This window comes from Odocoileus virginianus, chromosome 20 (genome assembly GCF_023699985.2).
Source record: "Odocoileus virginianus isolate 20LAN1187 ecotype Illinois chromosome 20, Ovbor_1.2, whole genome shotgun sequence".
Taxonomy (NCBI): Eukaryota; Metazoa; Chordata; class Mammalia; order Artiodactyla; family Cervidae; genus Odocoileus; species Odocoileus virginianus.
In genome coordinates this window covers 13,244,028-13,270,435 of record NC_069693.1, presented here as the reverse complement: position 1 = coordinate 13,270,435, position 26,408 = coordinate 13,244,028, and the positions used below count along the sequence as shown (strand labels likewise).

Below are 26,408 nucleotides of genomic sequence, written 5' to 3'. Positions count from 1 at the left end.
GGAGATCAGGACAGAGTTGGGAAGAGAGTAAACCTGGAAAAATAATATGAACAACAGCTACAAAAGCAACAGCAGTAATAATAGAAATAGGTTAAGTGGTTAAAAGCATGGATTTTGGAATCAGATCTGAATTTGAGTCCTGGCACTACCATGCAACTCACTCTGTGATTCATCCTTACTGCACCTCAGTTTTCTCTTCCATAAAATGGGAGATAAAATACCTAGCCTAGTACCACACACGAAATGCACTAGGTGGCATACGATATCTTAGTTCCCAAATCAGAGATTGGACAAGTGTTCCCTCCAGTAGAAGGGTGGAGGCTGAACCACTGGACAGCCAGGGAAGTCTCTCTGTTAGTCATTTTTAATTGAGTACCCCTTAGATGTCTGTTAAGCACTTACTTGTGACTAATCCTCACAAACAACTGTAAGAGATAAGCGTTATTACACTTATTACACAGATGTCAAGCAACTTAGCAGGAACACAACGACGGTGAATGGTGGAATCAAATACCTAACCTTTGCCTGCGGACCAAATTGCACTGGTGGAGTGCAGTCTCTTAATCACCATGGTATATTGCCCTTGCTCCCTCTCTGAAAAGGCTTAGTGAGGCAGAGGGGTGAAGGTGCATACTGTGATCGATGGGCGCACTGTGATCGATGAAGACTAACTCGGCTGTGTGAGTAACTGGGATTCTTGGTCCCTGAGAGAATTCCAGCTCTAAATAGGAAAGGAGGAAACGGGTTTCTGGACTTAGAGCGGAGTTGGGAGAACAATATTTGGTATGGGATGCTTTAAGAGCAGAGGGCATTTGAGGGAGTCGGAGGAAAAGCTGCTTCTATGTCGCAGCAGGAGCGACACCGCTGGTCTGTCGCGACAGCCGGGATCCAAAACGCCTGCTCTGGACTTTTACAAAGCCAGGTGGGTTTTCCAGCGTCCTGACTGGTTACCCAAAGGGACGCGCTCTAGTATTCGGCTAAAGCGAGGAACCTGGGGGCGGGTTCTACCTCCTTCTACACCAATTGGAATGACGAAGGCCCTTAGCGAGAAGAGGCTGATTGGTCAGTTATAGGAGCCGCGCGCACGCCGCTCCTGGGGCGGAGCCTCCCACCGACCGGCAGGGGGCGCGCGCCTGACGAAGAGGCGACACTCGCATGGAGGGGGCGGAGGCCGAAGAGCAGGAGTGGGCCGCAGTGGCCCGGGACCTGCTGGCCCTGGGGTAAGGGGAGCCGAGTGTGGCTGGGGGTGCAGGAAGGGGCAGGTCTTCCCTCAGAAATTCTTACTAACCTCTCCCACACCCTCCCGCTCTTTCGGCGGCGCCGCAGGTATGAGGGTTGCCCGGGGGCGGCGTCGCCGGGCACCTCGTGCCCAGACTTCAGGGCGCTGTGCGCGCGGCTGGCGGCGGAGCTGGCGACTCTGGGTGCCCTGGAGCGGGAGCGAGAGGAGGGCACGGAGGCGTTGAGCGCCGGCGACGGTACGCATGGAGGGAGGTCGGGAGGTTTGGAGCCTTGGGTGCCGCCGCCACGCCCTGACCATCTCCCGCCTCCAGTAGGTCCCGGCGCTGAGGAGGAATTCCTGCGGCAGTTGGCCGGCCTATTGAGGGAGTTGCACTGCCCGGACCGCGAGCTCTGCGGCGGGGACTGCGCGGCCTCACTGCGGGAACCCAACGCGCGCTTGCGCCTGCTGCGTGAGCTGGCGGGGCGGGCCGGGATGCGGAAGTGGGCGAGGCTACAGCCTCTAGCTGGGCGGGCTCCGCACGTTGAGGTGGAGCCAGGATTCCCCCAGTCCCCAGGGGGCATGCTCAAAACTTTGAGGCGTTTGAGCGGGTGGGAGGCGGGTGGAGTAGAACACTGGGGCGGGCTAAGGGCTCTGAGGTGGGCGGGGTTAGGATTCTGATGGAGATTCTTGAAGCTCAGGTAAATTGGGTAACGGAGTCTGACAGGGTGGTTCCGAAGTGGGCAGGGTTTGAATTCTGTAGAAGGAGCTAGATCTCGAAGTGGGTGGAGCTTATCCTGGTGGTGGAGTCAGGGCTCTAGGTGGGTGGAACTAGGAGGCGGGAAGTTTCGAAGCCGCTTGAACTTTTCGACCCGGGTAGGTGGGGTGGTGGCCCTCCTTGACTGCACTGTTCCTTTCCCCTACTTTTAGGCTTTCTCTGCTCTGAGGTCCAGGCCGCCCGCCTTCTCCGCCTGCGCTCCCGTCTGGATCCCAACCCTGAGCCATTCTGTGGGGAGGGGGCAGAGGAGGGACCTGACATGGTCCAGGAACTGATCCTTACTCTCCAAGCCCTGGGGCTGCCCAGACCCACGCGGGGGACCCCAGCCTGTCAGCTGCTTCGTGACTTGCATGCCAAGGTAGCCAGAGTTCCCTCCACACCGGGGCCACCCCACTTTACTCGAAGGGGGAGAGCCCCCTCTCCAAAAGAGGCTCCAGGAGGAGTGCCACCCCCTCTGATGTTTTCATCAGCAGAATTGTGACTGCCATTCTTGGTTCTATGGCCGGAGTCCTCAGGGTCATAGGGAACTGGGGTTCACAGAGGAGTCTATCCGATTTCTGTGCAGTTAACTCTATCTTCCTCCTCCTCCCATCAGATCTCCGAGCTGCTGTCTTCCCTGCCCCCAGAGTACCTGCAGCCCCTCCTCAACCACCCACTGGACGCACCCAGATGGGTAAGGTTGTGTATGGCTTTAAGTGAAGAGTGTTCTCATCCAGAGATGGGAGTGAGGGCGACCCCTGGAGTGACTGAGACCTTTCCCCCCAGGAAGCGTTGGCGTCTCTGTCCCAAAGCCTGCGGGATCAGTACGGCTGCCGCCGTTGCCTCCTTCTCAAGCGCCTTGACCTCACCACATCTGCTTTCCACTGGAGTGATCGGGCTGAGGTGTGGGCAGAAGACCTAGGCGGGAGCAGTTGTGGGAGCTGCGGCTGCAGCGGGGAGGAAGGGAGGGCCAGGAATATGACCCTCTTGCTGATTCTGAGACTTAGGACATTTTAGAATCCTGTGAGGTTGGGGATCTGGAATCTGGGCCGCCAGGGCATTCTAGAATTTCCTGGTCTGAGCAGGGAGGGTATTTAGAGCAGCACTCCTTATTAAAAGATATGAGGGCCTTCCCTGGCAGCTCAGTGGTTAAGACTCTATGCTTCCCTTGCAGAGGGCAGGGATTCAATCCCTAGTTGGGGAGCTAGGATCCCTGGTGCTGCATGCTGCGTGGCATGCCTCCTCCCCAAAAAAACATACATAAAAGATGTAGGAAGCATATAACATTCTAAGTCAACTATACTTTGATAAAACAAACAAAAATCTTAATGAAATATTAAAAAAAAAAAAAAAGATGTGGGCCTGAGAAGGGAAGAGAGATGCTTTCAAGATTCAGGTCCCATCTGGGGAGGGCTCATGGGTATGTTCTCCCACTAACTTGTAGGCCCAAGGAGAGGCCATGAAGGCAGTACTGATCCCAATTCGAGAGGCTCTGACCTCAGAATCAGATGTCTCCATTGCACACGTCCTGGCTGCCCGAGCTGATCTGTCTCGCCTTGTCCAAGCCACTAGCAAGACTGCCCGCCGAGGGACTTCCTGTGCCATCAACAAGGTGAGCACCTGGGACTGGGGAAGGGCGCCAAACACCCTTGGCCTTCAAACTGGCCTTTCAGCTGCCTCTGCCCTGGACGAGCTTGTCCTCTCCTGCCTGGGCTGCTGCTCTGGCCTTCTCCTTAGGTTCCTGGCCTCTGGACTCACCACTCTATCCTTCCCTCTCCACATGGCATTTAGAAGGAACTTTCCAACTCAAAAATCTGACCATGTCCTTCCCCTTCTATGGCTCCCCAGTGCCCTTCAAAACAAAGTCCATCTCTTTACTGAATCCTTGCCCACCTCTCCTGCTTTGGTTTAAAATCCTCCCCATCACCTCAGTCTGTCTGTTGTTTTGGGTTTTAACCATTTTTATTTATTTATTTTTTAAAATTTTATTTATTTATTTATTTGGCTGCTCTGGGTCTTAGTTGTAGCATGTGGGATCTAGCTCCCTGACCAGGGATTGAATCTGGGCCCCCTGGACTGGGAGTTCAGAGTCTTAGCCACTGGACCACCAGGGAAGTCTCTTAACCATTTTTAAAAGCAAAACTATCCTCTGTTCAAATGATTAGGCTAAAATTTAGCCTCATACCTCTCTGTTTAAATAGTCTTATATGACCTGGGCTTCCTAGCGGGCACTAGTGGTAAAGAACCTGCCTGCAATGCAGGAGACATAAGAGACACAGGTTCAGTTCCTGGGTCAGGAAGATCTCCTGGAGGAGGGCATGGCAACCCACTCCAGTATTCTTGCCTGGAGAATCCCATGGACAGAGGAGCCTGGCGGGTTACAGTCCACAGGATCACAGAATTGGACCTGACTGAAACGACTGAGCACACATATGATTCTTAGGGCATAAAATCTAGCACAGCAAAAAGTGAAGCAAAATTTTAAGTTAAGAAAAAAAACCAAAACACTGATTTTCTGGAAATGTTATACAAAGCCCAAATATGAAACAGACAAAAGCTGAAGTGCCCTCATTCATATTTCTGGGGATGTGGACCTCTTATCATCACCCTCCCCTTTATTCCCCTTTTGCTGAGGCCCCTTGACTGAAAGCTCCAAGACTGTATCTCCCACCACGCAGCCCCCACCACTGTACCATGCAGCATGCAGGATCTTGGTTCTCCGACCAAGGATCAAACCTGTGCCCCCTTCATTGGGAGTGTGGAGTCTTAACTACTGGACTACCAGGGAAGTCCAAAAATCTGCCCTTCCCTTCCTGCTGTTCTCTTGGGTCTCTGGTCCCCTTGTTCAAGATGTTTTTCTTCTCTGAAACTCAAATCTAATCATCTCTCAGGTGCTTATGGGCAGCGTTCCAGACCGGGGGGGCCGCCCAAATGAGCTGGAGGCTCCCATGCCCAGCTGGCAGAGCAGAAGAGAGGACGGAGGCGGGCGGAAGGCAGGCCACCAGTGCTGGGGCCGCAAGAAGAAGAAGAAGTAAAGAGGGACTGGTGATTGCGGAGAGGGTTCCTTCATGTAATGCTAATCTCCAAGGAGTCACTCTGAGGGTTTCTCTTGGCACCTGGCATCCCAGCCCCATATTCCCTGTTCCTGAGGCCCCAAAAGTCCTCCCTGCATCTGCCATTCAACACCAAGGACCGTGTTCTCTGGAAAATAAATCTAATTTATGACAGTCCTAGGACCTGTCTCTGTGGGGGCCAGGTCAGGGGTGCTCAGGTTTGAGGTGATTGGAGGTCTCTGTCCCCTGGGTCTGAACAGGCCCCTGCTGCTCTGACCCTTCAAGTCCTGTTCTCTTCAGCAACAACCTTTGCTCCTGTGGGCATGGGGCAGGAGACAGGCAGGCATTGGACAAATATCTGTCAGTAACCACTGTGTGCCAGCCCTGTCCTAGGCACTGGGGATACAGATAATAAAACTCCCTGGTCTTCTGGAGCTACCTTTCTGGTGAGGAAGGGCAGACAAGAAAGTTTAGTTTGTCAGATGAGGAAAGGGCTTTGGAGAGAAGTAAAGCAGGAAGGCAGGATTGGGGGACTATGGGGGGAATTGCAGCTTTGTGTGGTCCCGGGAGGGCTCACTAAGAAGGTGATACTTGACCTAAACCCCAGAGAGGGAGCCACGTGGACCCCCCTCCTGGCAGAGGGAGTGTCCTGTGCAAAGGTCCTGAGGTAGGAGTAGTTTTGGGCATGATCAGCGACCACTGGGGCCAGTGTAGCTGAAGCAGGATGAGTGAGGGGTGAGTGCTGGGAGGGGAGGCTGGAGAGGTGACAGGGGCAGACCATATGGGGTGGGGCACAGTGACAGCTCTGGTTTTCCTGAGTGAGATGGAGCCACCGGAAGGCTCTAAGCAGAGGAGGGATTTGATCTGACTTAGGTTTCAGAGGCTCCCTCCCTGTTCTACCCTTTCTCTGGCCTTCTCTCCCACCTCAGAGTTTGGAACTCTACCCGCTGTCCCCTCCTGCTCCTGACCCATGCTGACATCAGTGCAGTATATTGGTCAGTAGCTTCCATGTGAGAGGTGGACAAGCTGGGTGTGAGTCCTGACACTTAACATTCAGGAGTTCTGTCTGTGTTGGTGAGCAGTTTGACCTTGCTGAGCCTGTTTCCTCATCTGTAAAATGGGAATTTAAGGACTTGGCAAGATGATGAGGTTGTTTAGTCACTCAGTCGTGTTCAACCCTTGGCGACCCCACGGACTATATATAACCTGCCAGGCTCCTCTGTCCATGGGATTCTCCAGGCAAGAATACTGGAGTGGGCTGCCATTCCCTTCATCCAGGGGATCTTCCCAACCCGGGGATCCAACCCGTCTCCTACACTGGCAGGTAGATTCTTGACCACTGAGCCACCTAGGCTAGGTCTAAACGTATCCAATACAGAGCTGCACGGATATCACATGCAAGAAAAGGGAATACAATTAACAGCCACTCTGATGCAAAAGAAGAAAATAACTTTCTTTTGGAGTAAGACAGGACAGAAGCTTCAACAGAGGCCGTGTGGATGGGAAGGAGACAGAATAATAGGACTTGAGACTGACTCTGGAGGAGGAAGTGGGGAAGAGATGAGACCAAGGCAACATCTAGGAGTTCAGCTTGGAGGACTCAGTGGGTGGTGAGGCCTTCGCTGGCAGAGGGACCTGGAAGGAGGATAACATGGGGTGATGTGGGGAGTGTACGATGTTCAGGTTCACTGAGGGGAATTTACTCCACTATTTATTAATAGTGTCTGATCTATTTGGCCTTATTCTTGACATCTTCTGGTTTTCTTTTTGTTTTTCTTCCTAAACTCACTTTTTCTTTTGTACTAGGGGTTACCCCTTCCCCTCCCCACCAACATACTGAAATTGCTATCAACATTAAAAATTAACCCATATCTACACCCTCCTACCCAAGCAGTTGAGGACTTTTGCATCGTTTCACTTTCCTGTGCTTCCCCAAGTCTTGTCTGGGTTCCCCCAGGCAACTAGGCTGGTCTCCCGGTATCCAGTTGGGGGTGGGGGCAGTTCCTCCTCACCGTCTCTGGTTCCCAGGAGGGGTGGGGGGCCTCTGTCTGGGTCCAAGCATGGCGGACGTGGCACCCAGGCTCAGGTTCCAGGGACAGCGTGTAGGAGAGATGGTCCTCAGAGCCTGTGTGCAGGGGTGCAGATGGGAGGGACGTAGGTATGATGGGAAAGGCCTCATGACCACAGAATGAATCCCCATCCGTCCACCAGGCCCCCTTTCCCAGGACTGCCACACCCTGGGTCTTACCACAGCTGGCCTGGGGAACTGGAGTGGATGGGACAGGGGCTTCCGGGGGACTCGCATCGCCCTTGGCCCCTGGCCTCTTCTTACACTCCACCTTCACCTGGTCTCTGCAGTGTCTGTGGCAACACAGCCCACAGTCTGGGGGAGATTCAGAGGTTAGTGCCAGAGGCCCAGTCCACGTCCCCCTTCTTCCAGCTTGCAGGTCCTAGCTCCCCTTTCTCTACTGATGCTCCACTCACCCCGACAGCGGTAGCCTTGCTTGGTGACACCCCAAAGCTGGGAAGAGAGAGCAGAACAGGTTACCTAGGCTAGGACAGGGAGGGCTGTGATTGGGGTAGGGATAAGGGCGGTCTGGAGGAAACCATCCAGGTTTTGGAAGTTCCCAAGGCTAGAGGCCTATGTGGGGTCTGGGAGACTAAATGAATTTGGAAATTTATCCCAAGTTTGGAGAGTCACCTATGATATGAGAATCGGACAAAATCTGGAGTTAATAAAACTTAAATCCTATGGGCAGGGGTTGTGTCTGTTCTGTTTCCGCCTGTCCCCTTCCATCCCCGCCCAGAGTCTATAACTGTGCCTAGCACCCTGGAGGTGCTCATTGTTTATTCAGTGAATGAAAAAGTGAATTTGGAAAGCAATCCAAGGTTTGCGAATCAGTCTTGGTTTGGGAGTGAGAGATCTGTCCATTCCACAGATTGGAGGACAGATTTCCAAATCCAACTTGTTTTAGAAATCGTAGCGTTTGAATCATCTGAGGCCTAGAGACTTGGGAGCCTGATTCAGTTTGCAGATCATCTACCCATCCAGTCCAGTGGGTGGATGCTCAGTTGTATCTGACTCTTTGCAACCCCATGGACTGTAGCCCGCCAGACTCCTCTGTGGGATTTCCCAGGCAAGAATACTGGAGTGGGTTGCCATTTTCTCCTCCAGGGGATCTTCCCGACCCAGGGATTGAACTTGTGTCTCCAGTGACTCCTGCATTGGCAGGTGGATTCTTTACCTCTGTGCCACTTGGAAAGCCCTTATTATCCAGGGTTTGTCAATTATCCAGGATGGAGATTGGGATTTGGGCATTATCTAGACTTCAGAGTTACCCAGGGTGTAGGGAATATCCATTATTTAGGGTTTCTGTGAAGTATTTGTTGTTGAGTCGCTCAGTTGTTTCTGACTTTGTGACCCCACGAATTGAAGCACCAGGCTTCCCTGTGAAGTACGGGGACTATTTGAGGCTGGAGGATTTTCCTAAATATGGGGATTATCTGGGGCTTGGGGGTTGTGAGCGCCACAAGCAAGGGTTGGCTTTCCCAGCCCAGGCTGTGAACAGTTAGGGTGCTCCAGGAGGGGGCCCTCAGGGTGACGGTGGGCAGAATGCTCACGAAGCCACTGCAGCTGTCACAGAAGGTGGGCTTGCGGAAGGTGACCTCCTGGAAGGTGTGCAGGAAGGCCAGGCCCAGCTTGGAGCAAATGGCACTGGCCCGGAGCAGGTATCCTGTCAGCTCCTCACGGCTGAAGGAGCCACTCCTGGGGGAGAGACTGTACTTTAGCAGGCCTGGCCCTGTTCTCCCAGACCCAGGAGTCCTGGCTACCCCAGGTCCTCATCTTACGGGAACCCAGGAGTCGGGAGCACCTACCCCTGGCGGGGGGGTGGGTGAAGGCCGTGGCAGGCAAAGGGGAAGTTGCCTGAGAGTCGCTCAAAGTCCTCCTGAGAGATGGTGCCGCGGCCATCAGGGTCATAGTTCTTGAACACAGACTTGGGAGGAGCATGGGAAGGGAAAAGTAAGGTCAGATCAGGGTCTCCACCATTATCTTATTTTTTTAATCTTCTGTCCACACCCCACAGCATGTGCAATCTTAGTTCCTTGACCAGGGATCGAACCCGTGCCCCCTGCGTTGGCAGTGTGGAGTTGTAACCCTTGGACCACCAGGGAAGTCCCTGGGGTCCCCACAGTCTTAGATCCCTCCTCCGGCTCAGGGCTCCTCCTCACCTCCACCAGCTGCTCCACATGCCGACCCAGAGTGACCGTGTCAGGCTTGGGTGTCACACCAGGGGCCCACTCCACCACCAGGGGTGCCTTGAAGGGGGAGGGTGGCTGGGGCAGGGACAGAGGGGCACAGTTAGTCAGGGCAGAGGCTTGGGCTGGAGGTCAGAGGTCAGGGCTGGGGTCTCACCAGACTCTTGGGACAGCGGGGCTCCCGGGCATAGGAAAGCTCATAGATCTCGTCCTCCGTGTAGAAGAGATCCAGGGAAAGCTGGGGATGGGCAGGATGTTAAGGATCCTCCTTGTGTCCATCCTCCTCCCTGCAAGCTAGGACTGCCCGGACCCCCAATCTCCTCCTCTTTCCAAAACCCCTCTCTCCTGGGTCCTCCATGGTCCTTTCTCCCACTGAGCCCCCATTCACTGTCCATACTGCTGGCCTCCTAGTCCAGAAACACCATCTTCTCATTGAGGTTTTTTTGATCCTATTTAGAATTGCAAGCCTCTATCACTTTTCATTGTCTGTTTCTGCTTTAGTTTTCTCTATAGCACCTATTATCTAAAAGACCATATGATTTACTTATTTACTTTTTTCACTGGCTATCTCCCCCACAAGGAAGTCAGCCCCACAAGACAGCAATTCCCCCCCCCCCCCCCCACCCCCTGATGCACACACTGCTGTGAGCCTAAGTGCCTAAAGTAATGCCTGGCTCACAGCTAGTGCTCAATAAATATTTGGGCTGATGGCCTCAGAGCCAGCAAAGCATAGCAGCTTAGGCATCAATCATCAGAGGACAGGACCAGCTTCAGAGGCAGGCCCCACATGTAGAAGGGCCTTCGGTTCATTTAAGGCCCTGCTGTCACCCTCTTGAAATTCTCAATAATTTCAAACAAGGAGCCCCACATTTTCAATTTGCTGGTGGTCCTGACTTAGGATTTGAAAGTCAACTTTTCAGTCTTTGACTACATGGTCCTCCAAATCCCAGTCTCTGTCAATTTATTGCTCTTTAGAAAGAAATCCTCTATCTTCCTATCTATCTATGTAAAACAAAATGTAGCCAGAACTGCACACTCGCAGTCTTGGGACATAGTGTGATGGTTAACATATGTTAACACTCATGTTCTGAAGCTGGCCTGCTGTGGGACAGGAGGCGAATGGCCTTACGTCTGTGGGCCTCAGTTTCCCAGTCTGTAGAATGGGTAAATAAGGATCCCTTCCTTGTAGGGGTGTGAGGATGGAATGAGGTGCTCTCTGGGTACTGTTTAACATGGTGTCTGGCACACAGAAAATGATTAATAACTTATTATCTTTTTGCTTAGATTCCTGAATATGTTATAGCTTGGAATTTTGATCTGTTGGTGTGAGAAGCTCAGAACCTTGAAGTTTAGGAGTACAAAAGCCCAAAGCAATGCTGGAGCTCAGATCAATGGAAGTTTGAGTTCCTTGGCGAATTGGGGGAAAAACTCATTTTATTTGGCTGTGCCAGGTCTTAGTTGTGGCATGTGGGATCTTTAGTTGTGGTGTGCAAACTCTTAGTTGCAGCATGTGGGATCTAGTTCCCTGACCAGGGATCGAACCTGGGCCCTCCTGCATTGGGAGCTTGGAGTCTTAGCCACTGGACCATCAGGGAAGTCCCTCAAAATGCATTACTTATATAGAGCTCACTGTGTTCCAGATACTATTTTAAGTACTTTGTGTGAACTATATGAGTGATATTTACATGAATTATATTATTGATTCTTTTCAATCACTCTCTGAAGTAGGTCCTATTAGTATTCCCATTTTGCAGTTAAGGAAACTGAGGCTGAGGAGTTAAGTGACTTGCCTGAGTCACACAGGAGAAAACAAAAACAAAACTTACAAGTTCTGGCTTCAAAGCCCATGCATTCCAGTGCTATTCTACTATTCTGTCCTGAGCTTCATCCGCCAGGATCCTAAATCTCAGGGCCCTACAGGTGCAGTTTTGGGAGCTCAGCCGCGGCAGCTCAGGGCAGCTCACCGTGAGCAGGTGCAGAAGGTCCTCACTGGCACTGCCTGGGGGTTCCTGTCGCTGCAGGGCTGCCAGCTCCTGCAGCCGCAGGTAGAGACTGTTCAGTTTGGGCAGGTGCAGGCGGCCATCAGGCAACCTGTCAGGCTGCGACTCGTTCAGGGCCACCAGATCCTTGAGGTGCACTCCCAGAACAGGCAGCCGGAAGGCCGTGCAGTCAGCCCAGGTGCGGCGGTAACGGGCGTAGTTGTTGTGGGCTGCCAGGAGCTCTGTCAGCTCCAGCAGGGCCTGTGTGGGAGGGGCATGGAATGGGGGAGGCTGGCTCTGTTCCCCCAGCTCCCTGAAGGGGAGTACCCACCAGCCTCTGGACCCCCAGGGGCCCAATGGCATCCTGGAACTCTCCCCAAGCCCCTCCCTGTCCCACACTGGCTTCAGCACTACCCAGACTGCTCTTTTTCTTGGGTTCCCATCTCATAAAGGCCCCACTATCTCCCATTCTCCAGGCCAGAGTGATTTTTCAAAAACCCAACTCTGATCATGGGTGCTGTCATCTTTCCTAACTCCCCACTGCCCTCTAGATAAAGGCCAGACACCTTAGCTGAACTTGCAAATGACAACAGGATCCTCCCTGCCCCCCACCCTGGGGCATCTCTAGCCTAATATCCTGCCATGTCCTGACCTCAGCCACACACCAGACTCATGGATGACGCACTCTCCTTAAGACACTTTAAAAAAAAAAAAAAGACACTTTCAGGATACCCCCAACCCATGCTCCTCCCATGGGTGGCCCAAATGTTGGTATCCCTGGAGGCATCATTTCACTCTCCACCTAGACTGCAAGTTCTCTGCTAGCATCTCCTATCTGTCTCCCTCCAGTGCCGCTCAGGACCAGACACTCAGTAGAGAGAGGTCAGCACCATGGGTGAAGAGGGAGGAAGAGTGAGAGAGGAGGACAAAGCCTGGGGTCTGTCGGATTTGGAGAAGAAAGGTCTCCAGGTGGCTCCAGGGCTCCTGGGAAGGGGTGGAGGGGGTTGGGAAAAGTGTGGGCTCCAAAGTACTTGATCACTGGAACTTTGGGGAGGGAAGTGGGGGTTCACCTTGGTGCTGTCAGGGCTCAGGTGGGCATGGGAGTCCTTGAGTCTGGAGATGGCACTATGACAGAGGCCGCCTGTGACTGCCATCAGCGTGTTGAAATTGTGCAGCTGGAGGAGCTTCTAGGGAGAGAAGGTGATGCAGAAGTGGTGGGTACTACACGGAGCACAGGTAAATTGGGGGTTCAAGTGACAGCATCCCCCCAGCTGAGATGAAGTCTTAAGCATGTGGGGAGGGGTGCTATGTAGGCATCAGACAGGTGAGATGTGTCAGGCAGGGGTGGGCCGCAAGCAGGTATGTGGGCATTACCCGGGAGTCATGCAGATAATAGACTAATGTGAAGTCAGATGAAAATGGGGGGAGTCAGGCGAGTACGGGGAGTTGGACCGGTTTGGGGACTCAACAGGTCTGTGTCAGGCGTGGAGGATTCAGAGAGATGTTAGGGTGTCAGGCAAGTAGGCGGTCTCTGCCCTGGGAGTCAGGTGAAGAGGGGTAAGACGGCCTGTGCTCTGGGCGGGAGTTAGGGGCCGGGCAGAGGTGAATGGGGCTAGAGTGATACGGAGGGGTCAGGTAGATGAGAGACAGGTGCGGGGTCAGCCAGTCACCAGGAGCAATAGCCTCATCCTCCCCTTTTTCAAGTTTAAGAGCGGAGGTCGCTGGGGGGAGAAGGTGGGGCCAGGGAGAAATAAGATGCTCAGACTGAGGAGACCCCAGGTAGAGGCCAGAACCTCTAAGTCTAGCGGACCAAGGAGGGGAAGCAAGACGAGGAAAGACGCCAGAGGAAGGGCGTGGTCTGCGAGGAAGTACGCAAGGGGGCGCGGCCAGCTGGGGGAAGGAGGGCTTCCCTTTTCTCCAGAAGGGAGGGAACCTAGGAGGAGGGGGGAGGGGGGAAAAGGGGCGGGGGGGGGGAGGAGGGCGCGGCGGGGCCTAGGGAGACCTGCAGTGATGGGACCGGATGCTGTCACTGTTCTGAAGAGGCAGCTGGGGCCTAGGGACCGGGGCAGGGGATGAGGCAAAGGTGGAGGCAAGAAAGAGCCTCCTCTTCCGTTGTCCTGGCGACAGAATATTTGGGCACAGGGCTTTGGTGACGGGGTCAGGACGAACGTTGTCACCTGCCACATCTGGGACCAAGGAGTGGGGCCATGGCGGGTTTGCGTGGTGAAATCAAGGCCAGGGAAGAAGTGCCATCACAGTCCTGAGTTGGAACGATGGGACTGAGGCCTCTGGGGCATGGCCAGGGTGGGACGAGAGGCGGCAGGGCGGGGCCAGGAGATGGTGACGTCACAGCCCAAGAGCCCCTCGGGGCAGGTGTTCAGAAGGCGGGTCTCACCTGTGCCACGTGGATGAACTTGTCCAGCACCTGCGCCCGCTGTGCAGGCCCCGGACGGCTCAGCACCATGACCTGCACCCAGCGGGACACGCTGTTGCTGAGACCTACGGAGCCCTCCAGGGTCGGGCAGCCCCGCACAGAGCCCTGCAAAACGTAGTCCCGCAGGTCCTGGGGCTGGGGGAGAGGTGGGCGTCAGGGTGGGCCCTGGCGCTCAGGCCCTACCCCTCACACGCCCGTACACCAAGCAGTCACGACCTCCGATGTCCTAGCCAGGCCATCACATGTCACCATGGTCCCCTCTCATCTGAGGAGAAACGTTTAAGGAAAGCTGGGCACTATTCTGAGCCCTCTGTCATAGCCTTACAAGTTGATGAATTGAATATTATATGATTCCCATTTTACAGATGAGGTCATTGAGGCACAGAGGGGCTTAGTAATTTGCCCAGGGTCACACAGGCCCAAGTCACAATGGGAACCCAGTCTATTGCCCTCAACAGTATACCTGACTTGTGTACAGAAGAGGATACAGAACTAACTGCTATTTGTTCTGCACAAGGGGTCAACATTACATACCCACATCCACTGCAGTGTACAGTCAGGAAATTTTCACATTAAGGAGACAGGTCCCCACCTGCCCTCAAAATGACATCAAGATGGCAATAACTAAATACATACATAGTTTGAAGCATTTTAAATGATCATTTGAGTAGGTAAAATATGTCAAATTATGCCAATTTCAAGTGTTCAACTGGATGGCATTTACTCTGGATCAGGCACTGATTCTATGAAAATGAGTGTTAGTTGCTCAGTTGTGTCCAACTCTTTGTGACTCCATGGACTGAAGCCCGCCAGGATTCTCTGCCCATGGGATTCTCCAGGCAAGGATACTGGAGTGGGTTGTGGGTCCCTTCACCAGGGGAAATTCCCTACCCACGGATCGAGCCCGGGTCTCCTGCACTGCAGGTGGATTCTTTACCATCTGAGCCACCAGGTACCTATGGGGCAGGAACTAAGTCCCCCTTTTACAGAAAACAGGCCAAGGCACAGGGTATTTAAATGCTTCTCAAATAAATGAACAATTAATAAAAATATTTTGAGCACTTACTATGTGCCAGGCACTGTGACAAGCCTTTTAAAAATATTTATTTATTTGGCTGCACTGGTTCTTAGTTGCGGCATGTGAGATCTAGTTTCCTGACCAAGGATCGAACCTGAGCCCCCTGAATTGAAAGCAGAGTCTTAGCCGCTGGACCACCAGAGTAGTCCCCTGTGATGAGCACTTTTAAATGGACATATTAATTTCCCCAACAAGCCAATGAAATATTATGACCTCCTTTTTACACATGAGAAAACTGAGTCCCAGAGAGGCTGAGAAACTAATTCAAAGTCACACAGGTAGGAAGGCGCTGATGGGAGGTGAACCCTGGGGGCTCTGTACTCAGCCAGCTTAACTCATTTTCCTGTACCCTCTAGCACCCAAGTTTGACAGTTTGGGTCCTCTCAGTCCTGCCTGGCCCCAGCCTGGCCCCGCTCCACCCTACGCCATCTCCAGTTGGGAGGAGAGGGGTCCTTACTGTGATAGCCTGGAAGGACCGGAACTCCAGGTAAGTGAGGTGCTCTGCCAGCTCCCCAGTCTCCAGGTGGTCGAAAAGCAAGGACACTTTGCGCTTCTTGCCCAGGCCTGGGCTGCTCGTGGGGTGTGGGGGGCCTGGGCCACCCGGGCTCAGCCTGGGGGCAAAGAGAGGCAGGGTATTAGAGGGACTCAGGGTGGGAGGTGTCGGGGTGTCGGTGGGGAGGGGAAGGGGCTGACTCACCGACTGGAGAAGTCTCCTAGGCTCTGCTGGACTGAGTTACCCTCCTGCTCCACAGTGGCCCAGAAGCGGCCTATAACCTCTTCTAACTGGGGGTCCTGGTGCATCATCTCAGGGTGTTGGGTCAGCCAGTACCTGGGGGGTGGTTTAGAGGTGGTGGGATGGGGCTGGGGGGAGGGGCGCAGGTCTCTGACAGGGGTCTCGGGCTGAGGGATCTCTAGGTGCTGGGCTTGGGGGTGGTGACTCTAAATATGTACAGGGGGGTCTCTGGAAGGCCAGGGTTCAGAGAGACACCAGGCTGGGAGGAGATCTGGGAGTAGGACTGGGGGCCTCTTAGTACAGGCTGAGGGATCTATGGAGGATAGACTTGGCAGTCTCTGGGAAGTGGTTTGAAAGCACAATAGTGGGGGTGGGTCTCAGGGACTAGGTTGGGGGACAAGGGGGTGAGATTTTGGGGTAACAGGGTGAGCGGAATCTTAGAAGCTAGGTGGGTACATGGGAGGTTTCAGGAATTTCAGGAATCTGAGCTGGAGGTCTTGGGGTACCAGCTGGGAAAGGGTCCATAGGATCTTGTCAGGGCTCTCTAAGAAGTGAGGGTTCTAAGGAGGAGAACTGGGAGGTTTTAGGAAACAAGCCAGGGGTTTCTCAGAAGTGGGATGTAGGGCAGTAGGACTGCATAGTCTCTGGGAAGTGTTTTTTTGGGTGGTGGCAGCACGGTGAAGCTCCTGGGTCATCATGGGCGTGGAGTCTTGGCCCAGGCCTACCTGACCAGGTGACAGATCTGCAGCCGTCTCAGCTCCTGCGTGCTCCCTGTGGCCTCCTGGTACTTGAGTTCCGGTCAAGGCTCAGTCATCCAGCATCTCAGACCTAACAGCTCACCCCGTCCCCACGGGCTCTCACGTCTCTGTCCTCCGCCCTCCACCCACTGCTTATGGCCCCGGGAGGATATAAGGTCAGCAGACGGGCAGCAAAGTGGGCAGAAGGCAGCACCCAGCTGTGCATGGCAAGTGCCATGTTGAGAACGTGGTCCCCGCGGCGCAGGCTGCCAGCCGAGTCTGCAGGCAGGAGAAGGGGACTCTGGGTCAGAATGGCCCCTGGTGGACAGCCTGGTTCAAACCCCAGTTCTACCAGTGACTCCGTCTGTGAGCTCGGGCACACAACCTGGCCTCCTTGTGCTCCAGTTTCCTCGTCTGGACTGTGCATGGACCAACATCGTGCCTGGCAAGTCATGCTGAAGATGGAAATAAGAGTCAGACCCCCCCACCCCCACCCTGCCGCCCCATCCATGCAGGTCAGGAAAATGAAACACAGGTATCTCTTGTGTTCCTACTATTGAGATTCATTCCACATACTCCTGCTCCTGTTTTTGTACCCCTCAAATTGAGCCCGGAGAGAGGTGGGTGCTTGGCCCAAGCTCAGACTTGGGGGAGGCTGGCCAGGGACGGGGGAGACTCACCAAAGGACTGAATGCATTTCTCCAGCAGCTCATCTTCACTGCAGCCGCCCTCGTTCAGCATACCCAGAGCCATGGAAGCCATGACCTTGCTGATTTCCCGGGGACTGGGGCATGTCTTGTGGCGGCGGGCCTGTCGGGGCCGGCCCCGCCCCCCTGTCTTGCCTGGGCATTCCTGGTGGGATTTCCTGTGGGAACATCCCCTGGGGATTCATGGGAGTACCTTCCTTCAGGCAGACCCCCAACATTCTTCTTGACCCCAAAGCCCCAAGGCATCCTGGGAGAAGCTTCCTAAAGGCAAGGGGCTGGCATTAGTCCTGACCTGCACTGGATCCACAGGAGAAAACCCCAGTACTCCAGATCATGGGAGCCATCTCCTACAGGCAAACTCCAAGGGAACCAGGGGGAAAAACCCTAAGGCTATCCTGATTGCCCCCCCAGGGAATCATGGGAGAAGACCCCCCAGAACTAGTAAGGACCCATCAGGAATCATAAGACCTCTTCTCCACCGGCCACTGCCCCCAAATTCCCCTTGACTGTGTGGTCCCAAGACCTCATGAAAGAGACTTCCTGCTGGCAGATGGGTTACTCCAGACCTTCCAGGGAATCATGGAGAGAAGACCCCCCAGAACTATTCTTGTCCTCCCTAGGGGGAATCATGGAAGGTTCTGCCTTCAGGGCTGCTCCTCAGAATTCCTCTTTGCAGGGCTTCCCTGTTGGCTCAATGGATAAGAATCCACCTGCCAATGCAGGGGACATGAGTTTGATCCCTAGACCGGGAAGATTCCACATGCCATGGAGCAACTAAGCCTGTGTACCACAGCTACTGAAGCCTATGCGCCTACAGCCCGGGTTCTGCAACGAGAGAAGCCACTACAATGAGAAGCCCGAGCACCCCAATGAAGAGTAGCCCCCTGCTTGCCACAACTAGAGAAAGCCGAGGCAAAAAAGCAATGAAGACCCAGTGCAGCTGAAAATAAATAAATTTAAATTATTGAATTTTAAAAATTGGAAAAAAAAACAGAAAAAAGAATTCCCCTTTGCCTTCCAACACCCACCCCTTGTCCCCTGAGCCCTCAGGAGGGAAGCAGACCCCTGAGATTTCATTTCTCTCTTCTCCCCCTCTCCGTGATCCCCACAAGGTGACAGGCCCCTTCCCCAAGCCAGCCTTTCAGCAGGACTGGAGTCTCAGCTAGGAGCCTGGGTCTCTAGATTTGGAGCCTGGAGAGAAGATACGGGTGCAACGTGGCCTCACCAGGGCTCTTCAGAGCTGGGCGCGGTCCCTCGGCTGCGGCAGCTTCAAGAAGTTTAAAAGCAGCCCTCACTCAGCACTTCGCCTCCCTGAGGCTCCTGTTCTAGCTGGGAGCGAGGGTAATGCGGAGACGGGGCTGGTGAGGGAAGGAGGGGCAGAATCCAGGCAGAAAGCCTTGGCTTCCACGGGAATCAGACAAAACTGGGTTGGGAGGCCTTCCCTGCTGGTCCAGCAGTAGTCTCTGTGCTTACACTGCCAGGGGCACAAGTTCAATCCCTGGTTAGGAAACTAACCTCCCACATGCCTTGAGGCAAAAAAAAAAAAACCCCAAAAGACTGGGTTGGAGAAATTTGTGCTGGCTGTGCAACTTTATGTTAATGACATCATTTCTTCAGACCTCAGTTTCCTCACGTGAAAAATGAAAGTCATCTTGGGACCTTTCCCAGGAATTTGTTATGAACATTCAATGCCCTGCTCTTCAAAAGTGCTAAATAAGGGGTTAAGTTTGCTAAGGTTGTTAAGTGGCCAGGGGTGGGAAAGTTAGATTTGAGATGCAGAGAGAGAATGTGATGGAGCAAACTGAAAGCCAGACTGGGCGGATGGGGGTGAACAGAAATTGGGAGACCCCCCCATAACAAGGGCACTGCTATGTCCCTGGAGCATCCTGAGGGCTCAGGAAATCAGTACTGAATGTTGTCAAGTAACAGCTGGCATTACTGAGCACCCACTGTGTACCGGGCAGGGAGGTAAACACCTATCTTCAGACCAGAGATTTTCAAAGGAGGTCCAATCCCAGCAGCATTACCTGGGAACTTGACATAAATAGAAATTCTCAGGCCCCACCTCAGACCTACGACGTCAGAAACCTTGGAGGTGAGCCCAGAAGCCTGTGTTTTAGAAGGCCTCCAGGTGGCTCTGATGTGTGCCCATGCTTGAGAACCACAGGTCTAGGCTGTACCACCGAGGGCTTATGAGCCTGTCTGAAGAGGGGCTATGATTGCTCAACTGACTGAAGAAGAAACTGAGGCACAGAGTGGGCAAGTGACTGACCTAGGGTCACACAGCCAGAGAATGAGGCAGCCAGGTCTCCACCACTAAACTCCTGTATATCATAGGGGAGGGGACCTTTTGCTATCAGAGACCAGCCGGGGGAGGAAGGAGAAGCTGCCCCAGCTAGGGATGCAGCCACCATTGCCCCTGTGAGGACAGGACAGCAAGTTTGTCCAGGTTATAGGAAGCCTATTCTAGAACCTGCAGGCATAACCAGCTGCTAGGCCCTTACCTTCTGACTGTTGCCCCCCACCTCCCCCGCCGTTGCATCGGGGGACAGCCAGGAGTCGCTTAAGAGGCAGGGAAGCCACCTTGCCCCTTGGCACACTCCCCTCCCCTAGGGTAGGGCCCTGCAGGAGTCTGGAGTTTCCAGTCCAGTGGGCAGCCAAGAAAACCCCCAGGAGGACAGAGACACCCAGCCTAGGGAGCCAGGATGATTGAGGGGCGTGAAGGGTGCAGGGGAGAATGGGGAGCCAGGATGATTGAGGGGCGTGAAGGGTGCAGGGGAGAATGGGCTCAGAGCAGCTTGAATTCCAGCAGAGCAAGGATAAGGCACAGCCGCCCGGGGCCAACAGCCCCAGCCTGAACTTTCTCTGGACACCCCGAAGCATCTTTCCACCTGGCGCCCCCTGCTTCTGCGGCGGCTGCGAGAGTAGCTCGACCGTGCCCCCCCTCGTCAGAACCTCCCCGACCCTCCCTGCAGCCGGAGAGAGACCCAGGGGCTTAGGGAGCTCCTGGTCTCCTTGGGGAGGGTCCTCTCACCTCTTGCTGTCTTTCCTGTTCATGCTTCCTGGGGGGGGAGGGGGTCTTATAAGAGTGAGGCTCAGCTCCTCCCCCCTCACCACGCTCCAGCTTCTTAGCCCCTTGGGAGCTGGGGCCTCCTCGGCGGCGCTTGGGAAGGAAAGAGGAACTGCCCCTCCCCACCCAGCCCCAGGCCAGGGGGAAGGAAGAGGCTGGGGAGAGACCAAAGGTCCCCCCTCCCCCCACTTGGGGATCCCTTCAGGCTGAGGTTTCCGGTGCTGCCGGCCCCCACCCCCAATCACCCGGCGGGCTCTATCTCCCCCATCTTTCTATCTCCAGACCCGTGATTCTCTGTTCTGTCACTGTCATGCTTCAATAAAAGCCCTTTTCAAAGAAAATATGCCTAATATGACACATTTATGTACACACACTCGAAAGAAAAGTCTGTATTTCTGTAAGGACATACTTACGTCTAACAATGCACAGAAGATTGGAAAGTCACAAGACATGGTATTTTGTATATTTCTTCTTCTGTTTCTTTTATTTCTAGCTTAGTTTTAATGCCATTTATGCCCCCAGAAAACATTTTCACTCTATTCCTTTTATCATAAGAAAACCTCATGTAGCACCTACTGTATGCCTCACACTTGTAAGGCACTGTTATATTAACTCATTTAATTCTCACACAATCTTAAAGACTGTTATTATCAAAACATTGCAAATGAAAGCTAACCCCCTGGAAGCCCCCACCCCATCCCACTGTCCCTCTTAGGCAGGGCTGACACATGGTTGGCTTTCATCTGACCTTTTGGCCTCCAGTTTGTTTAAATACATAGAAACATGCTCATAGAAACAGACTTTTCTTTTGAGTATGTGTGCTTTTTTTTTCGTTTACCTAAATGTGTCATGCTTGACATATTTTTAAATGGAAGTACGAAAAAGAGTCAAATCGTAAGTGTTTAGGTTGCTGAATGGTGACAAACTGGACATGTCCATGTGACACAAATCAAGGGAGAGAATGTTTCTGTTTCCCATAAGCCCCCTTGTGTTACCAGCAGCCTAATTTCTAGCAAAGTGGTTTTGCCTGGTTTTGAGCTATATATATAAACTGCATCAACTATTGTGTCTGGCTTCCTTCATTTAACCCGGTGTCTTTGTGATTCTTCTGTATTATATTTAGTTGTAGCTCATTATTTTGGTTGCTGTATAGTCTTCCATCATGTGATTAGTTCATGATCTATTGATCGGTTTTTCTGTCATGGACATTTTAGTTGTTTCCAGTTTGGGGCTGCTGTGAATAATGTTTCTGTGACCATTCCATCCCCTGTCTTTTGGTGAACGAAGCAGTGCGCAGTTCTGTAGTGTAGATACCCAGGAGTGGCGTAGTAGCTGCAGCATGATTCTGCCAAACCTAGTAAGTGAGTCCATTCAACCAAAGCTCTCATATAAGTCTATTTTTAAAAATATTTATTTATTTGGCTGCACCAGGTCCTAGGTTGAGGCATGTGGAGTCTAGTCCCCTGACCGGGGATGGAACCCAGGCCCCTGCATAGGGAGTGCAGAGTTCTAACTATTGGACCACCAAGGAAGTTCCTAGAAGTCTATTTTTGTTCCTTTCTTTTTTCCACCGAGAGAAGTCACCATGGATTTTTTTTTTTTTTTCCCAGACTGGAACATTTAGACAAGTACAGAGTACATTCTCTTTAACTTTTCCATTCCATGCCATGCGATACGGTTTCAGACCCTCTCCACCTTTTTCCTCCTCCTGCATTTTCTCTTCTCTCTCCTCTAATCTCAAGGATGCTCTCTGTGATGCGCTGTTTGTGACTCTCAGCCAATCTCCTCGGCACCTGCTTCACACAAGGTGATGTAACGGCCCTGACTGAACTGAGCTCAGTGTGAGAAAGTGTCTCCAGGCCTCCTGGACTCAAAGGAGGATCAAGGAGTGAGATCAGAAAGCTCTGGGCACTGGTATATATGTGTACCACCCCCATGGCCCTTGGGGATGGTTAATACCAGCAATAACACCAGCAACCACAAAGGAAAAGACTTCTCAAGCAAACCACAAAAAACTTATGAGGCAGAAAAAGGGTGCATTTAATAACATCCAAATAAAGATTTCTTTTAATTGAGGACACTGTGGGACAAATATCAAATGACAGAGAGGAAAAACTATATTTAAAATGTCTAAAATCAATGAGAGGAGCTTCCCTGGTGGTCTGGTAGTTAAGAATCCACCTTCTAATGCAGGGGACGCCGATTTGATCCCTGGTTAGGGAACTAAGATCTCACATTCTGTGGAGCAACTAAACCTGCATACTGCAACCACTGAGCCTGTGTGCTCTAGGGCCCATGCGCCACAACTAGAAAAAGCCCGCACGCTGCAACAAAGACCCAGCAAAGCCAAAAATAAAAAAGTAAAATCAATGAGAAGAATATCCAGAATGTATAAAAAAAGGAACAGTTGCAAGTCAGCAAGAGAAAAAGACAGCCACTCTGATAGAAAACAGGGCAAAGAGGATGAGCGGTGAGGAGGAGACCCAAAACTCTGACAGGCACCTGAGCAGATGCTAGAAATTATTGGTAAGGGATCAGGGAAGGGCACATTGAAAGAACAGTGAATCATCCTGTCCATCTGGCAAAAATTAAGACTTGGAAAAATGCCAAGTAGAGGTTGAGACTGTGAGGACTTGGGGACCCTCCTGTACTGACAAGCAGCCAGCCCTTCCTTAGGGCCACTTGGCACTGAAAGTGAAAGTGTTAGTCATTCGGTTGTGTCCGACTCTTTTCGTCCCCATGAACTTCAGCCCGCCAAGCTCCTCTGTTCATAGGATTCTCCAGGCAAGAGTACTGGAGTGGGTTGCCATTCCCTTCTCCAGGGGATCTTCCCGACCCAGGGATTGAACCCGGATCTCCTGCATTGCAGGCAGATTCTTTACCACCTGAGCCACCAGGGAAGCCCCAGCTTGGCAATACAGTCAAATCAAATGTGTGCATGGAGCTGTGACCCCTCACTTAGCTCCTGGATGTGCATCCCTCGGTTCCACTTGGGGACATATACTAGGATGTTCACCGCAATGTTATTTGGGGAGAGCTGGGGGCAACCTGACCCACTCCAGTGTTCTTGCCTGGAGAATCCCAGGGACGGGGGAGCCTGGTGGGCTGCTGTCTATGGGGCTGCACAGAGTCGGACACGACTGAAGCGACGCAGCAGCAGCAGCAGCAGCAGGGGGCAACCTGGGTGTTACCTCCCCAGATGAGAGGGTGAATAAACAGAGGCAGTCACCAGAAGGGCCTGCAAAACTCCCACAGGCATAGACAAGGTGTCCATGGAACAACATGGGTGGGTCCTAAAACAAGTAGTGATGACTAACAGGAGAAAGAAATGCTATTAATATCTTATGATATAATGCCCAATGACACAGAATAATTTCTGTTATATACACAATTCTAAGGAAAAACTTAGATACTTAGTATACAAGTGTGCATTATATAGTGTATAATAGATAAACATATGATTGGATAGCATAATTATATTAGCCTAAATATCTAATTATATAATTATGCATTATATCATCCAACGATGTGGTACAAACTTGTGCGCCATATAGTACAGCTGTATCAATAAATCTGTATTTAACTGTGTAACATGTAGCAGTCCATTATACACAACTCTCTAGGTATCAATATAATATTACTGAACTGCAAGATATTGTTTTGTATAGCTTAATATATACCATTTCATTGTAATAATAATAATAATTTGTTTTTGGTTGCACCATATGGCATGTGGGATTTTAATTCGCTGACCGGGCATCGAACTTGTGCCCCCTGCAGTGAAAGTGCAGAGTCCACTGCACCACTGGACCACCAGGGAAGTCCCAAGAATAATTTTCTAAAAATATTTATTTATTTGGCTGCACTGGGTCTTAGTTCCAGCACACAGAACCTTTTAGTTCAGGCATGCAAACTCTTGGATGTGGCATGTGGGATCTAGTTCCCCAACCAGGGATCAAACCCTGGGCGCCCTGTATTGGGAGCACAACGCCTTAGCTACTGGACCATCAGGGAAACCCCCAATAATAATTTTAATAGCTCCCTATATCAATCAGTTACCATGTGGTAGGCTCTAATTGGTTTCCTCATGGAATCTTCACAATCCTAGAAGGAGGGGACTATCCCAAATTAATCTAGTGAACAGAGGAAGAAACTGAGGCCCAGAGGCAAGAAGTTAACTGCCCAGCAGGAGGCCCAGGTGTGTGTGGCATCCTGCTTTGGGACTTTAACCCCCACAGGAGCAGGAAGGAGCTGGTTGCCCCTCTCAGGTTCCCCAACTTACAAAGCCCAGGACACTCATCTGCATAAAGGGTGGCCCAACTAGTGACCATAGGTGGCTCTGGCAGCCCCTGGGGAGATGAGGATTAGTATTCTGGGGGATGTAGCCTGGCCCTGCTAAAGTGACTTTTTGTTATAACTAAGAGATTTTATGCAAATATAGAGACAGTATAGTAAAGTGGTTAAGAACCCTGGCTCTGGGTTCAAATCCCTGGCTCAGCCTCTGTGTGACCTTGGGCAGGTTGCTCTACCTGTCTGTGCTCAGGCTTATCTGGAAAATGAGCACCATAAAAGTACTGACTTCCCAAGATTATTGTGAGAACTACAGTCATCGCTCAGCAAATGCAGGGGCTTGGTTCCCAGACCCCCTTGGATACCAAAATCTGTCCCATTTCATATAAATGGTGTAATATTTGCGTGTAACCTACATACATCCTCTGGCAACATTTAAATAATCTTTGTGAGTGTGTGCTAAGTCGTTTCAGTCGTATCTGACTCTTTGCAACCCTATGAACTGTAGCTCACCAGGCTCCTCTGTCCGTGGGATTCTCTAGGCAAGAATACTAGAGTGGGTTGCCATGCCCTCCTCCAGGGAATCTTCCCAACCCAGAGATCGAACCCAAGTCTCTTATGTCTCCTGCATTGGCAGGCAGATTCTTTACCACTAGCACCACCTGGGAAGCCCAAATCATCTTTAGATTACTTATAATACCTAACACAGTGTAAATGCTATGTAAATAGTTGTACATACAATGTAAATGCTATGGAAAAGGTTGTGGACCTGTGCCAAATTCAAGTTTTGCTTTTCGGAAACTTCTTGAATTTAAATGCATGCTCAGTCTCTTCAGTCATGTCCGACTCTGTGCAACCCTATGGACTGTAGCCTGCCAGGTTCTTCTGTCCATGGGATCCTCCAAGGCAAGAATACTGGAGTGAGTTGCCATGCCCTCCTCCAGGAGATCTTCCTAATGCAGGAATTGAACCCACTGAGTCTCCTACATCTGCATCACAGGTGGATTCTTTATCGCTGAGCCACCCAGGAAGCCCTGAACTAAATATATATATATATATATAAAATTTAAATATATGTATATAATTTATATACAGTTGGTTGAATCTTCAAATAGGAAACTCACAGATATGGGGGGCAGCTGTACCTCATTTATTTAGGTCGTGTCCTTAAAACCATACATGGCAAGGACCACACATGTTTAATTTCCCCTCTAAACAATGTAAATAATGACAGGATTGTTGTGAGAACTAAAAACTGACATGCAGTGAAAAGGTCCTAGCTCAGGGCCAGCAATGCAACAGGTGCAGGAAAGACATCTGCTATGGCTAGGACTCCTTCCTCATCAGTTTTTATAATAGTGATGAAGATAATTTTCCTTGTATAGGTAGTTTTTAAATACAATTTTAAAGATTATTTCCATTTACAGTTATTACAAAATATTAGCTATATTCCCCATGTTGTATACTGTCCTTGAGCCTGTCTTGCACCCAACAGTTAGTACCTCCTCCTCCCCGCCCCTTTATTGCCCCTCCCCCTACTAGTAGCCACTAGTTTGCTCTCTGTATTTGTGAACCTTCTTTTTTGTTATATTCACTAGCTTGTCGTATTTTTTAGGTTACACATGTAAGTGATATCATGCAATATTTGTCTTTGTCTGATTTATTTTGCTTAGCATGCTGCTGCTAAGTTGCTTCAGTCGTGTCCAACTCTGTGCGACCCCATAGACGGCAGCCCATCAGGCTCCTCCATCCCTGGGATTCTCCAGGCAAGAACACTGGAGTGGGTTGCTGTTTCATTCGCTTAGCATAATACCATCCAAATCCATCCATGTTGCTTCAAATGGCAAAATTTCATTCTTTTTTATGACTGAATAGTATTCCATTGTGTATATGTACCGCATCTTCTTTATACATTCATCTGATGATGGATATTTAGGTTGTTTCCATCTCTTGGCAATTGTAAATAATGCTATGAATACTAGGTGCATGTATTTTTTTGAATTAGCGTTTTTTGCTTTTTTTGGATACAAACCCAGGAGTGGAATTGCTGGGTCATATGGTAGTTCTATTTTTAGTTTTTAAAAGAAACTTCCATAC

General features: G+C 51.5%; 2 protein-coding genes and 1 non-coding gene across 8 annotated transcripts; 1 reads left to right on the top strand and 2 right to left on the bottom strand.

Moving 5' to 3' along the window:
* Nucleotides 1–1,113: 1,113 nt before the first annotated feature.
* Nucleotides 1,114–5,200, top strand: FAM98C (family with sequence similarity 98 member C). Of its 3 annotated transcripts, none has more exons than XM_020881656.2 (8): nt 1,115–1,220; nt 1,327–1,475; nt 1,554–1,688; nt 2,147–2,352; nt 2,590–2,667; nt 2,760–2,876; nt 3,418–3,585; nt 4,865–5,200. In XM_020881656.2, exons 1-8 carry the CDS (start codon nt 1,156–1,158, stop codon nt 5,006–5,008), a joined length of 1,062 nt encoding a protein of 353 aa, XP_020737315.2. In that variant the 5' UTR covers nt 1,115–1,155; the 3' UTR covers nt 5,009–5,200. The 3 variants fall into 3 exon arrangements, with proteins under 3 accessions (XP_070307039.1, XP_020737315.2, XP_070307038.1); XM_070450937.1 differs by having other exon boundaries at nt 1,551–1,688; XM_070450938.1 differs by lacking the exon at nt 2,760–2,876 and having other exon boundaries at nt 1,114–1,220; nt 1,551–1,688.
* A 1,258-nt stretch (nt 5,201–6,458) lies between these two features.
* On the bottom strand, nt 6,459–20,712 carry RASGRP4 (RAS guanyl releasing protein 4). Of its 4 annotated transcripts, XM_020881629.2 has the most exons (17): nt 19,986–20,705; nt 16,925–17,109; nt 16,418–16,523; nt 16,233–16,295; nt 15,472–15,603; nt 15,232–15,385; nt 13,658–13,831; nt 12,333–12,449; nt 11,248–11,523; nt 9,441–9,521; nt 9,257–9,361; nt 8,903–9,021; nt 8,648–8,792; nt 7,511–7,547; nt 7,275–7,409; nt 7,039–7,151; nt 6,459–6,661 (listed from the first exon to the last, which is right to left on the bottom strand). In XM_020881629.2, the coding sequence occupies exons 1-17, from the start codon at nt 20,006–20,008 to the stop codon at nt 6,605–6,607; spliced, it is 2,022 nt and encodes a 673-aa protein (XP_020737288.2). In that variant the 5' UTR covers nt 20,009–20,705; the 3' UTR covers nt 6,459–6,604. The 4 variants fall into 4 exon arrangements, with proteins under 4 accessions (XP_020737288.2, XP_070307031.1, XP_070307030.1 ...); XM_070450930.1 differs by having other exon boundaries at nt 7,039–7,409; nt 12,333–12,446; nt 19,986–20,712; XM_070450929.1 differs by having other exon boundaries at nt 7,039–7,409; nt 19,986–20,711.
* Nucleotides 10,805–10,878, bottom strand: TRNAW-CCA (transfer RNA tryptophan (anticodon CCA)). Its single transcript has one exon. It is a non-coding gene; the product is annotated as a tRNA-Trp (tRNA).
* Nucleotides 20,713–26,408: the final 5,696 nt, after the last annotated feature.